At 42.5% G+C, this 15,272-nt stretch overlaps 1 protein-coding gene across 1 annotated transcript in view; it reads right to left on the bottom strand.

Annotated features, from left to right (window-relative positions):
* The window catches only part of camta2 (calmodulin binding transcription activator 2), a 121,769-nt gene that overhangs the window by 78,844 nt on the left and 27,653 nt on the right, over positions 1–15,272 (bottom strand). Inside the window, exons 12-13 of the mRNA XM_056300074.1 lie at positions 12,065–12,191; positions 11,498–11,632 (exon numbers count right to left, since the gene is read on the bottom strand). Coding sequence (XP_056156049.1) covers positions 11,498–11,632; positions 12,065–12,191 — 262 coding nt within the window. The remainder of the gene's footprint in view (positions 1–11,497; positions 11,633–12,064; positions 12,192–15,272) is intronic.

Below are 15,272 nucleotides of genomic sequence, written 5' to 3'. Positions count from 1 at the left end.
CATGTTTGTGTGGGTCATCCATGTTTTACTATCTTAACATGTTTGTGTAGGTCGTCCATGTTTTACTATCTTAACATGTTTGTATGTGTCATCCATGTTTTACTATCTTACCATGTTTGTATGGGTCATCCATGTTTTACTATCTTGACATGTTTGTGTGGGTCGTCCATGTTTTACTATCTTAACATGTTTGTATGGGTCATCCATGTTTTACTATCTTAACATGTTTGTGTAGGTCGTCCATGTTTTACTATCTTAACATGTTTGTATGTGTCATCCATGTTTTACTATCTTAACATGTTTGTATGGGTCATCCATGTTTTACTATCTTGACATGTTTGTGTGGGTCGTCCATGTTTTACTATCTTAACATGTTTGTATGTGTCATCCATGTTTTACTATCTTAACATGTTTGTATGTGTCGTCCATGTTTTACTATCTTAACATGTTTGTATGTGTCGTCCATGTTTTACTATCTTAACATGTTTGTGTAGGTCGTCCATGTTTTACTATCTTAACATGTTTGTATGTGTCATCCATGTTTTACTATCTTAACATGTTTGTATGGGTCATCCATGTTTTACTATCTTGACATGTTTGTGTGGGTCGTCCATGTTTTACTATTTTAACATGTTTGTATGGGTCGTCCATGTTTTACTATCTTAACATGTTTGTGTGGGTCGTCCATGTTTTACTATCTTAACATGTTTGTATGGGTCATCCATGTTTTACTATCTTGACATGTCTGTATGTGTCGTCCATGTTTTACTATCTTAACATGTTTGTGTGGGTCATCCATGTTTTACTATCTTAACATGTTTGTGTAGGTCGTCCATGTTTTACTATCTTAACATGTTTGTATGTGTCATCCATGTTTTACTATCTTAACATGCTTGTATGGGTCATCCATGTTTTGCTATCTTGACATGTTTGTGTGGGTCGTCCATGTTTTACTATCTTAACATGTTTGTATGGGTCATCCATGTTTTACTATCTTAACATGTTTGTGTAGGTCGTCCATGTTTTACTATCTTAACATGTTTGTATGTGTCATCCATGTTTTACTATCTTAACATGTTTGTATGGGTCATCCATGTTTTACTATCTTGACATGTTTGTGTGGGTCGTCCATGTTTTACTATCTTAACATGTTTGTATGGGTCGTCCATGTTTTACTATCTTAACATGTTTGTATGTGTCGTCCATGTTTTACTATCTTAACATGTTTGTGTCGTCCATGTTTTACTATCTTAACATGTTTGTGTGGGTCGTCCATGTTTTACTATCTTAACATGTTTGTATGGGTCATCCATGTTTTACTATCTTGACATGTCTGTATGTGTCGTCCATGTTTTACTATCTTAACATGTTTGTGTGGGTCATCCATGTTTTACTATCGTAACATGTTTGTATGTGTCGTCCATGTTTTAGTATCGTAACATGTTTGTATGTGTCGTCCATGTTTTACTATCTTAACATGTTTGTATGCGTCATCCATGTTTTACTATCTTAACGTTTGTATGTGTCATCCATGTTTTACTATCTTAACATGTTTGTATGTGTCATCCATGTTTTACTATCGTAACATGTTTGTATGGGTCATCCATGTTTTACTATCTTAACATGTTTGTATGGGTCGTCCATGTTTTACTATCTTAACATGTTTGTGTGGGTCGTGCATGTTTTACCATCTTGACATGTTTGCATGGGTCGTCCATGTTTTACCATCTTAACATGTTTGTGTGGGTGTAGGAAAATCAACACCATCAACCCCCTCTGAACTGCCTACGTCATAGGGAGGTATCAAAGGTGGTGACACCCGTATGACGTCGGCGACACACGTGGTGCCCAGCATGTTTGACCAATAAAATATGAGGAGAGTACAAAGACGACATGCTGGCCAACTAAATTGTCTGGGTAGACACTTCCATCACTGTACTCTATGTCTGCACCCCTGCTGCTGCTGTTGTTGATGCCTTAGCCCCTTCCTCTACAGTCTGTTGACACACGACTGTGTTGTCAAGTATCATGACAGCGTACTGAAGGTTGGATGATGTGGGGAGAGTGAATCAGGAAGTGTGGTGGATTAGCAAGGAGGAAGTGAGGGCAGCTATGAAGAGGATGAAGAGTGGAAAGGCAGTTGGTCCTGATGACATACCTGTGGAGGCATGGAGGTGTTTAGGAGAGATGGCAGTGGGGTTTTTAACTAGATTGTTTAACACAATCTTGGAAAGTGAGAGGATGCCTGAGGAGTAGAGAAGAAGCATACTGGTGCCGATTTTCAAGAACAAGGGCGATGTGCAGAACTGTAGCAGCTACAGAGGTATAAAGTTGATCAGCCACAGCATGAAGATATGGGAAAGAGTAGTAGAAGCTAGGTTAAGAGGAGAGGTGATGATCAGCAAGCAGCAGTATGGTTTCATGCAATGAAAGAGCACCACAGATATGATGTTTGCTTTGGTGATGGTGATGGAGAGGTTGACGGACGAGATCAGGCAGGAGTCTCCGTTGACTATGATTTTGCAGATGACATTGTGATCTGCAGTGAGAGTAGGGTGCAGGTTGAGGAGAGCCTGGAGAGGTGGAGGTATGCACTGGAGAGAAGAGGAATGAAAGTCAGTAGGAGCAAGATGGAATACCTATGCATGAATGAGAGGGAGGACAGTGGAATGGTGAGGATGCAAAGAGTAGAGGTGACGAAGGCATATGAGTTAAAATACTTGGGGTCAACTGTCCAAAGTAATGGGCAGTGCAGAAGAGAGGTGAAGAAGAGAGTGCAGGCAGGGTGGAGTGGGTGGAGAAGTGTCAGGAGTGATTTGTGACAGAAGGATACCAGCAAGAGTTAAAGGGAAGGTTTACAAGATGGTTGTGAGACCAGCTATGTTATATGGTTTGGAGACAGTGGCACTGATGAAAAGACAGGAGGCAGAATGGAGGTGGCAGAGTTGAAGATTTTCATTGGGAGAGATGAAGATGATAAGATTTTCATTGGTAGTGACGAAGAAGGACAGGATTAGGAATGAGTATATTAGAGGGACAGCTCAAGTTGGACGGTTTGGAGACAAAGCAAGAGAGACAAGATTGAGATGGTGTGGACATGTGTGGAGGAGAGATGCTGGGTATATTGGGAGAAGGATGCTGAATATGGAGCTGCCAGGGAAGAGGAGAAGAGGAAGGCCAAAGAGGAGGTTTATGGATGTGGTGAGGGAGGACATGCTGGTGGCTGGTGTGACAGAGGAAGATGCAGAGGACAGGAAGACATGGAAACGGATGATCCGCTGTGGTGACCCCTAACGGGAGCAGCCGAAAGTAATAGTGGTAGTAGTAGTAGTAGTAGTAGCAGTAGAAGCAGTAGTAGCAGTAGCAGTAGAAGCAGTAGTAGTAGCAGTGTTGAGGGTAACATGCTAAGTCAGTTTACTTTTTTGTTGTAATGAGTAACCTAACATGGTAGTTTTGCAATTCAAGTAATCACGTACTTAGTTACTATTTCAAATAAGCAATCTGTTACGTTACTGTTTAAATATTACCATATTTATATACCGTATTTATGTGTATCGACCGGTGAGAGGTAATGTAGTAACTGATTTGTTATTTCAGCTAAAAGCCAGCAGACTGCCGTGTCCATATAGGGGAAGTAGGCACTTTGGCAAGGGTGGCAAAATGTGGACCAACTATTCCTGAGTAAAATCGTAGTGTAACCGACAGCAGTAACTGCAGGCTCGCTAAGCTACGCGTTCTGTAAGCACAATGAATTGCTGAGGAACGTGTCAATCATGCTGCACTGCAGCCACCTCCCTCCCTGCCTCCCACCTCCTGCTCTCATGAGCCAATGGTAGCCTGGCCTGCTGACACCAACTTCAACTGTGTTGGAGAAATAAAATATGTAAAGTGAGGAATGGGCTAAGGCAACACTGCAGCATGTCGAAACAATCGAATTACCTGACTGCGCACTTAAAAAGAGCAGGCTATTGAAGGAGCAAGCACTGCAAACACAGAGGGAGTCGTTGTTACGACATATCGATCCAGGGAGCCTAAGCAAGGATGACACACCTTCACCCCGTTTCAGTTGCTTTCAGTTTCTCAAAGCTATTAAAAAACTAGTTGCGCAGTACAATGACGCAAGACAGACTTGATGGACGGGCAGAACATGAACTGGCACGCACAACTGAAACACAGGATGCAGTCTAGACCCCTGCTGCGGTGAAGGCCCACCATGTACACTTCTGCAAGGGAAGCTTTTGGTGGTCTCTAGTCGTTGTGTAAGTTGCTGATGGTATGTACTTGTGCACTTCTCATGTGTGTGTGCTTGACACACACGAGAAGGTTGTGTATGTGACACATTTGCGCTGGCATTGTTTAGTTTGAGCAGCTGAAACTGGACTATTTGAAAACAACTACACGTGCTGTCATGACACTCCTGTAAGGAATTTGGAACCAGGTTACAAAGGGGCAACTTCCTCTAGGTTAGTCAAAACAGGAAGTGTTGAATATTTTTGTCGCTGCTTGAATAATATTTCATGAAAATAAAGACAGGGTTAGGGTGGGACCAAAATGGTCGCACAACCTTTTCTGTTTGGAAAAGGGAAGTTCATATTACAGTTTGTTTCATTCATGCAAGACTCCATGTAAGAGGCTGCACACCGGCAGACTGAGAGAACTCTGGTTTTTCTGTCTGTGTGCGTGTCCATGTGTGTCTGGCACTGCACATCCACAGACTGAGAGAACTCTGGTTTTTCTGTCTGTGTGCGTGTCCATGTGTGTGTCTGGCACTGCACATCCACAGACTGAGAGAACTCTGGTTTTTCTGTCTGTGTGCGTGTCCATGTGTGTGTCTGGCGCTGCACATCCACAGACTGAGAGAACTCTGGTTTTTCTGTCTGTGTGCGTGTCCATGTGTGTGTCTGGCGCTGCACATCCACAGACTGAGAGAACTCTGGTTTTTCTGTCTGTGTGCGTGTCCATGTGTGTGTCTGGCGCTGCACATCCACAGACTGAGAGAACTCTGGTTTTTCTGTCTGTGTGCGTGTCCATGTGTGTCTGGCACTGCACATCCACAGACTGAGAGAACTCTGGTTTTTCTGTCTGTGTGCGTGTCCATGTGTGTGTCTGGCGCTGCACATCCACAGACTGAGAGAACTCTGGTTTTTCTGTCTGTGTGCGTGTCCATGTGTGTCTGGCACTGCACATCCACAGACTGAGAGAACTCTGGTTTTTCTGTCTGTGTGCGTGTCCATGTGTGTGTCTGGCACTGCACATCCACAGACTGAGAGAACTCTGGTTTTTCTGTCTGTGTGCGTGTCCATGTGTGTGTCTGGCGCTGCACATCCACAGACTGAGAGAACTCTGGTTTTTCTGTCTGTGTGCGTGTCCATGTGTGTGTCTGGCGCTGCACATCCACAGACTGAGAGAACTCTGGTTTTTCTGTCTGTGTGCGTGTCCATGTGTGTGTCTGGGGCTGCACATCCACAGACTGAGAGAACTCTGGTTTTTCTGTCTGTGTGCGTGTCCATGTGTGTGTCTGGCGCTGCACATCCACAGACTGAGAGAACTCTGGTTTTTCTGTCTGTGTGCGTGTCCATGTGTGTGTCTGGGGCTGCACATCCACAGACTGAGAGAACTCTGGTTTTTCTGTCTGTGTGCGTGTCCATGTGTGTCTGGGGCTGCACATCCACAGACTGAGAGAACTCTGGTTTTTCTGTCTGTGTGCGTGTCCATGTGTGTGTCTGGGGCTGCACATCCACAGACTGAGAGAACTCTGGTTTTTCTGTCTGTGTGCGTGTCCATGTGTGTGTCTGGGGCTGCACATCCACAGACTGAGAGAACTCTGTTTTTTCTGTCTGTGTGCGTGTCCATGTGTGTGTCTGGGGCTGCACATCCACAGACTGAGAGAACTCTGGTTTTTCTGTCTGTGTGCGTGTCCATGTGTGTGTCTGGGGCTGCACATCCACAGACTGAGAGAACTCTGGTTTTTCTGTCTGTGTGCGTGTCCATGTGTGTGTCTGGGGCTGCACATCCACAGACTGAGAGAACTCTGGTTTTTCTGTCTGTGTGCGTGTCCATGTGTGTGTCTGGCGCTGCACATCCACAGACTGAGAGAACTCTGGTTTTTCTGTCTGTGTGCGTGTCCATGTGTGTGTCTGGGGCTGCACATCCACAGACTGAGAGAACTCTGGTTTTTCTGTCTGTGTGCGTGTCCATGTGTGTGTCTGGGGCTGCACATCCACAGACTGAGAGAACTCTGTTTTTTCTGTCTGTGTGCGTGTCCATGTGTGTGTCTGGCGCTGCACATCCACAGACTGAGAGAACTCTGGTTTTTCTGTCTGTGTGCGTGTCCATGTGTGTGTCTGGGGCTGCACATCCACAGACTGAGAGAACTCTGGTTTTTCTGTCTGTGTGCGTGTCCATGTGTGTGTCTGGCGCTGCACATCCACAGACTGAGAGAACTCTGTTTTTTCTGTCTGTGTGCGTGTCCATGTGTGTGTCTGGGGCTGCACATCCACAGACTGAGAGAACTCTGTTTTTTCTGTCTGTGTGCGTGTCCATGTGTGTGTCTGGGGCTGCACATCCACAGACTGAGAGAACTCTGGTTTTTCTGTCTGTGTGCGTGTCCATGTGTGTGTCTGGGGCTGCACATCCACAGACTGAGAGAACTCTGGTTTTTCTGTCTGTGTGCGTGTCCATGTGTGTGTCTGGCGCTGCACATCCACAGACTGAGAGAACTCTGGTTTTTCTGTCTGTGTGCGTGTCCATGTGTGTGTCTGGGGCTGCACATCCACAGACTGAGAGAACTCTGGTTTTTCTGTCTGTGTGCGTGTCCATGTGTGTGTCTGGGGCTGCACATCCACAGACTGAGAGAACTCTGGTTTTTCTGTCTGTGTGCGTGTCCATGTGTGTGTCTGGGGCTGCACATCCACAGACTGAGAGAACTCTGGTTTTTCTGTCTGTGTGCGTGTCTGGAGCTGCTAATCTCACACACCACTGGCCTGTCAGCCTAGTTATTTTTGTGCAGTTTTGATGGTATGATCAAGGACCTCTCATGGCTGCGGTGATTCAAAACCTTGAAAGACCTGTTTTATACTGCAGCTGAGCGCTAACCCCTCCGCCGGTCCGAGCACCGGAGAAGGGAGGTGCGCAGGCAATGCCTCCATATTTTCCCCTCTACCGGTAGGCAAAAAACAGGGTGGTTTGGCGCCACGTGCGAGGAGAGGAAAGGAGACGATACGCCTGGCAGATACCTGCACTCTACTGAGTGTACTGTTCTAGTTCTGGTTTTACTGCGAATGTGCCGATACTAAAAGGTGATGGTGAACAATGCAGACCACTGATTGGTCCCAGAGCAATAGACCAGCGGTTTAGGACCAGGAACTGGTGAAACCTGTACTGTACTTGATCATTTATCCATGTAAACAACGACTTTCTTAGTGAACCTCTTAGTCAAACTAACACTGTTCATCTGAAGCAGCCATTTCGGGTTGGCCTTGTTGATTTTATTTTAGTTCTTTAAATAAAACACTCATGGGTGTCTGGGTAGCATAGCGGTCTATTCCGTTGCCTAACAACACGGGGATTGCTGGTTCGAATCCCCGTGTTACCTCTGGCTTGGTCAGGCGTCCCTACAAACACAATTGGTTGTGTCTGCAGGTGGGAAGCCGGATGTGGGTATGTGACCTGGTCGCTGCACTAGCGCCTCCTCTGGTCAGTCGGGGCGCCTGTTAAGGGGGGAAGGGGAACTGGGGTGCACACTACGTCCCCCTGGTGAAACTCCTCACTGTCAGGTGAAAAGAGCAGCTGGTGACTCCATATGTATCAGAAGAGGCATGTGGTAGTCTGCAGCCCTCCCCGGATTGGCAGAGGGGGTGGAGCAGCGACCGGGACAGCTCGGAAGAGTGGGGTAATTGGCCGGGTACAATTGGGGAGAAAAAGGGAGGGAAACCCCGCCAACAAACAAACAAACAAACAAACAAACAAGTAAATAAAACACTCGTGTGGGGTGTTGGTAGAGAATGGAGGAAAAACTAGTCATCACACCCACAAACGACCTGCGGGGCTTCACCACGAGGGGGCACTATCTGCAGTGGAAAATGAAATCCAGAAAAGTAAACTGAGTAGAGTCAAGTTGAGCCAGGACCATGCAGCAGAAAAGGGGCAATAGACCTGGCCTTCCTGTTGGAACTTGTCTCAGATAGAGACCTTGTCACACTGATCAACTGAAGACTGAGGAAAGCATCAAGGATTTGATATTCTACGTGTCAGTGTTTCAACAATGTGACACAAGGAGGCCGTCTCTCGTCTGTAAGACATGCCTGCACGAGACGGAGGACAGCAAATTGGTGAGGATGCAAGGAGTAGAGGTGACAAAGGTGGATGAGTTTAAATACTTGGGTTCAACTGTTCAAAGCAACAGGGAGTGTGGGAGAGAGGTGAAGAAGAGAGTGCAGGGCAGGAGCAGCCAAACGAGCCAAACGTAGTAGTAGTAGTAGATAGTGAAATTGGCAGAGGACACCACAGTAATTGGACTGATAATGACAATATGAAGATGGAGGAAGGAGGTGAGGGACCTATCCATATGGTGTCCAGATAACAGCCTGTCCGTTCATGTGGACATACAAAGGAGGAAACTGTGGACTGTAGGAAGTCCAACACACTTCAGACACCAGTTGACATTAATTATGTCCCTGCTGGAACTGTGAACAACTTCAGTTTGTGAGGCATTCAGGTCTCAGACTCCCTCTCCTGGTCTGTAAACACCAGCTGTGTCATTAAGAAGGCACAACAGAGACGATAATTTCTGAGATATCTTAAAGAACTCAGAATGGCCACAAAAACCCTGGTCAGGTTCCACCAGACCACCACAGAGAGCATCCTTACTGGACGCATGCTGGTGTGGTCTGGCAACCTGACTAAACAAGACCACTAGCAACTGAGAAGGACGGGACATACAGCTTCAAACACCACAGGAGCAGCTCTGCTATAGCTTCAGGACATGAACACCATCCATTGCAGAAGGAAGGCCTTGAGTATCATGGAGGACACCATCCACCCAGCAAGTGAACTGTTCTCCTCCTTCCCTCAGGGCAACACTTACAGAGCATCAGAGCTCCGACCAGCCGCCTCAAACAGTTTTTGCCCCCAGAATAACGAACAGTAGGAACCTCAAGTAACCTCAGTGACTCATTACTATGAAGGATTTCATGTCCTTGTATATAGTTTCTTATATCCTTTATACATGGACACCTCCATCATCATCCAATACATCTACACCCCTTTATATCCTTTATACATGGACACCTCCATCACCGTCCAATACATCTGCACCCCTTTATATCCTTTATACATGGACACCTCCATCACCGTCCAATACATCTGCACCCCTTTATATCCTTTATACATGGGTACACCTCCATCACTGTCCTCTACATCTACACCCCTTTATATCCTTTATACATGGGTACACCTCCATCACTGTCCTCTACATCTACACCCCTTTATATCCTTTATACATGGATACACCTCCATCACTGTCCTCTACATCTACACCCCTTTATATCCTTTATACATGGATACACCTCCATCATTGTCCTCTACATCTACACCCCTTTATATCCTTTATACACAGACACCTCCATCACTGTCATCTACATCTACACCCCTTTATTATTTACTTTATGTGTGGAAACCTCCATCACTGTCATCTAAATCTACACCCCCTTATATCGTTATACATGGATACCTCCATCACTGCCCTCTACATCTACACCCCTTTATATCCTTTATACATGGACATCTCCATCACTGTTCTCTACATCTACACCCCTTTATATCCTTTATACATGGACATCTCCATCACTGTTCTCTACAGCTACACCCCTTTATTTCCTTTGTACTTTGACACCTCCATCACTGTCCCCTACATCTACACCCCTTTATACATGGACACCTCCATCACTGTCCTCTACATCTACACCCCTTTATTATTTACTTTATATGTGGGCACCTCCATCACTGTCCTCTACATCTACACTCCTTTATATCCTTTATACATGGACACCTCCATCACTGTGCCTTACATGTACAGCCCTTTATAACCTTCATACATGGACACCTCCATCACTGTCCTCTACATCTACACCCCTTTATATCCTTCATACATGGACACCTCCATCACTGTCCCCTACATGTACACCCCTTTATTTTCTTTATACATGGACACCTCCATCACTGTCCTCTACAGCTACACCTTTATTATTTCCTCTGTATTTTGACACCTCCATCACTGTCCCCTACATCTACACCACTTTATATCCTTTATACATGGACACACCTCCATCACTGTGCCTTACATGTACAGCCCTTTATAACCTTCATACATGGACACCTCCATCACTGTCCTCTACATCTACACCCTTTTATATCCTTTATACATGGACACCTCCATCACTGTCCTCTACATCTACACCCCTTTATATCCTTCATACATGGACACCTCCATCACTGTCCCCTACATGTACACCCCTTTATTTTCTTTATACATGGACACCTCCATCACTGTCCTCTACAGCTACACCTTTATTATTTCCTTTGTACTTTGACACCTCCATCACTGTCCCCTACATCTACACCACTTTATATCCTTAATACATGGACACACCTCCATCAATGTCTCCTACATCTACAACTCTATACATCCTCCATACATGGACACCTCCTTCACTGTCCTCTATAACTACACCCCTTTATATCCTTTATACATGGACACCTCCATCACTGTCCTCTACATCTACACCCCTTTATATCCTTTATACATGGATACATCTCCATCACTGTCCTCTACATCTACACCCCTTTATTTCCTTTATACATGGACACCTCCATCACTATCCCCTACATCTACACCCCTTTATTATTTCCTTTATACGTGGACACCTCCATCACTGTCCTCTACATCTACACCCCTTTATATCCCTTATACAAGGACACCTCCATCACTGTCCTCTACATCTACAATCCTTTATATCCTTTATATACGGACACCTCCATTGATGTCCCCTACATCTACAACCCTATACATCCTCCATACATGGACACCTCCATCACTGTCCTCTACATCTACACCCCTTTATATCCTTTATACATGGACACCTCCATCACGGTCCTCTACATCTACACCCCTTTATATCCTTTATACAGGGACACCTCCATCACTGTCCCCTACATCTACACCCCTTTATATCCTTTTTCATGTCAGTAGATAAAGACAGAATAAAAGCAAGACATTCTAAACAGGAAGAACTCGTCTGTGTTCTGTGCTACGAGAACACGATCGATCACATAAGATCATGTCCCCTGAACACATACGCTACTAAACATCCATGAGCATTCTATCTCTCACTTTGTCTGGATAACAGAAGCTGATAGAGGATTGTTATTCTACTCTAGTGTTCCTGTTAAGTCTCTGTGATTAAGGATGAAGGGAGGAATATGAGAATTCTCATCTGACCATCCAAAGAGAGCCAGTCGAGTTGGGAGCTAGGCAGAGAGCTGGCGTTTCGAGCTCGGTACTCGAAAAGAACTGAGGAAGATACGGAACCACCAGAGACCAGAACCTGCAAACAAACCAGACCAGCCTCATGGGCTGGAAAGGGAAATATAAAAAGAGACAGAGAGAGAAGGAGAGAGAGAGAGAGGTAACAGAGGAGTATGTGAGATGAATGGTGTTTCAGTAGGAAAGTGTTTCCCTCTAGTGGTCAAACCAGAAAATTACAGCAATCAACAACAGTAAATGGTCTATACTGTCCTGCTGTTGTAAAGTTATGAGCCTGAGGATTTGCATGGAAACAAAAAAAAATGTTTTTGGATTCTTTCTATCTCTGGTGTATTTAAGGCAGTAGTTCATTCACAAATATCTCAATTCTGTAATTTAATCTTTTGTAGCTGTTTAAACATGTACCATCTGGTAGGACTTTCCAAGCAAAAATTACACGGTGCATAGTGTTTTACGTTGTTTGTGTGTTTATCTGCATGTTGTGTCTGTGTTTATTTGTGTGTTGTGTGTGTGAGAGTGAACCAGGGCAGTAGCAGCGTAGCACTCCAGGTTGGATGAGTGAAGCGGGGACAGTGCTCTGGTCAAACACACAGGAGTAACAACCAGATGCCTCCACCCAGGGACCTGTTATTAAGACCTTCACACCACCCTGTACACACACACACACACACACACACACACACACACACACACACACACACACACACACACACAAAACGGTTACATATGAATGTACACACAAACACACACACAGTAGAAAGAGAGAGAACATGCTGATGAGAAAGTAAATCTAACTCATAGTTAACCACTATTAATATTAACCATGCACGTTGCCAACTATTACTAATAGTTACCATATGTTAAGTACCACTGGACAGGACAACTCTGATAGGCATCTTAGTTAGTAAGAATACTAGTTAACATGTAACTGCCTCTGGATAGGACCACTCTGATATGTATCTTAGTTAGTAATAGTACCAGGTAACATGTTAACTACCTCTGGAAAGGACAATTCTGATATGTATTTTAGTTAGTAATATTACCAGTCAACACGTTAACTACCGCTGGATAGGACAACTCTGATATGTATACTAATAGTTAACGTGTTAACTACTGCTAGATAGGACAACTGATATGTATCTTAGTTAGTAATACTACTAGTTAAAATGTTAACTACTTCTGGATAGGACAACTCTGATATGTATCTTAGTTAATAATATCACTAGTTAACATATTAACTACCTCTGGATAAGACAACTCTGATATGTATCTTACTTAGTAACATTACTAGTTAACATGTTAACTACCTCTGGATAAGACAACTCTGATATGTATCTTAGTTAATAATATCACTAGTTAACATATTAACTACCTCTGGATAAGACAACTCTGATATGTATCTTACTTAGTAACATTACTAGTTAACATGTTAACCACCTCTGGATAAGACAACTCTTGATATGTATCTTACTTAGTAACATTACCAGTCAACACATGTTAACTACCTCTGGATAGGTCTACTCTGATATGTATCTTAGTAATATTACCAGTCAACACATGTTAACTACCTCTGGATAAGACAACTTTGATATGTATCTTAGTCAGTAATATTACTAATTTACATGTTAACTACTTCCGGGTAGGACAACTCTTGATATGTATCTTAGTTAGTAATATTACCAGTCAACATATGTTAACTACCTCTGAATAGGACAACTCTGATATGTATCTTAGTTAGTAATATTACCAGTCAACATATGTTAACTAACTCTGAATAGGACAACTCTTGATATGTATCTTAGATAGTAATATTACCAGTCAACATATGTTAACTACCTCTGAATAGGACAACTCTTGATATGTATCTTAGTTAGTAATATTACCAGTCAACATATGTTAACTACCTCTGAATAGGACAACTCTTGATATGTATCCTAGTTAGTAATATTACCAGTCAACATATGTTAACTACCTCTAAATAGGACAACTCTGATATGTATCTTAGTTAGTAATATTACCAGTCAACACATGTTAACTACCTCTGGATAAGACAACTTTGATATGTATCTTAGTCAGTAATATTACTAATTTACATGTTAACTACTTCCGGGTAGGACAACTCTTGATATGTATCTTAGTTAGTAATATTACCAGTCAACATATGTTAACTACCTCTAAATAGGACAACTCTGATATGTATCTTAGTTAGTAATATTACCAGTCAACATATGTTAACTAACTCTGAATAGGACAACTCTTGATATGTATCTTAGTTAGTAATATTACCAGTCAACATATGTTAACTACCTCTGAATAGGACAACTCTTGATATGTATCTTAGTTAGTAATATTACCAGTCAACATATGTTAACTACCTCTGAATAGGACAACTCTGATATGTATCTTAGTTAGTAATATTACCAGTCAACATATGTTAACTACCTCTGAATAGGACAACTCTTGATATGTATCTTAGATAGTAATATTACCAGTCAACATATGTTAACTACCTCTGAATAGGACAACTCTGATATGTATCTTAGTTGGTAATATTACCAGTCAACATATGTTAACTAACTCTGAATAGGACAACTCTGATATGTATCTTAGTTGGTAATATTACCAGTCAACATATGTTAACTACCTCTGAATAGGACAACTCTGATATGTATCTTAGTTAGTAATATTACCAGTCAACATATGTTAACTAACTCTGAATAGGACAACTCTTGATATGTATCTTAGTTAGTAATATTACCAGTCAACATATGTTAACTACCTCTAAATAGGACAACTCTGATATGTATCTTAGTTAGTAATATTACCAGTCAACATATGTTAACTACCTCTGAATAGGACAACTCTGATATGTATCTTAGTTAGTAATATTACCAGTCAACATATGTTAACTACCTCTGAATAGGACAACTCTTGATATGTATCTTAGTTAGTAATATTACCAGTCAACATATGTTAACTACCTCTGAATAGGACAACTCTTGATATGTATCTTAGTTAGTAATATTACCAGTCAACATATGTTAACTACCTCTGAATAGGACAACTCTTGATATGTATCTTAGTTAGTAATATTACCAGTCAACATATGTTAACTACCTCTGAATAGGACAACTCTGATATGTATCTTAGTTAGTAATATTACCAGTCAACATATGTTAACTACCTCTGAATAGGACAACTCTGATATGTATCTTAGTTGGTAATATTACCAGTCAACATATGTTAACTACCTCTGAATAGGACAACTCTTGATATGTATCTTAGTTAGTAATATTACCAGTCAACATATGTTAACTACCTCTGAATAGGACAACTCTTGATATGTATCTTAGATAGTAATATTACCAGTCAACATATGTTAACTACCTCTGAATAGGACAACTCTGATATGTATCTTAGATAGTAATATTACCAGTCAACATATGTTAACTACCTCTGAATAGGACAACTCTGATATGTATCTTAGTTGGTAATATTACCAGTCAACATATGTTAACTAACTCTGAATAGGACAACTCTGATATGTATCTTAGTTGGTAATATTACCAGTCAACATATGTTAACTACCTCTGAATAGGACAACTCTGATATGTATCTTAGTTAGTAATATTACCAGTCAACATATGTTAACTAACTCTGAATAGGACAACTCTTGATATGTATCTTAGTTAGTAATATTACCAGTCAACATATGTTAACTACCTCTAAA

The sequence above is a fragment of the Lampris incognitus genome, chromosome 20 (genome assembly GCF_029633865.1).
Source record: "Lampris incognitus isolate fLamInc1 chromosome 20, fLamInc1.hap2, whole genome shotgun sequence".
Lineage (NCBI taxonomy): Eukaryota > Metazoa > Chordata > Actinopteri > Lampriformes > Lampridae > Lampris > Lampris incognitus.
Note: the sequence above shows the minus strand (reverse complement) of the source record. Positions and strands in the feature narration are given on the sequence as shown.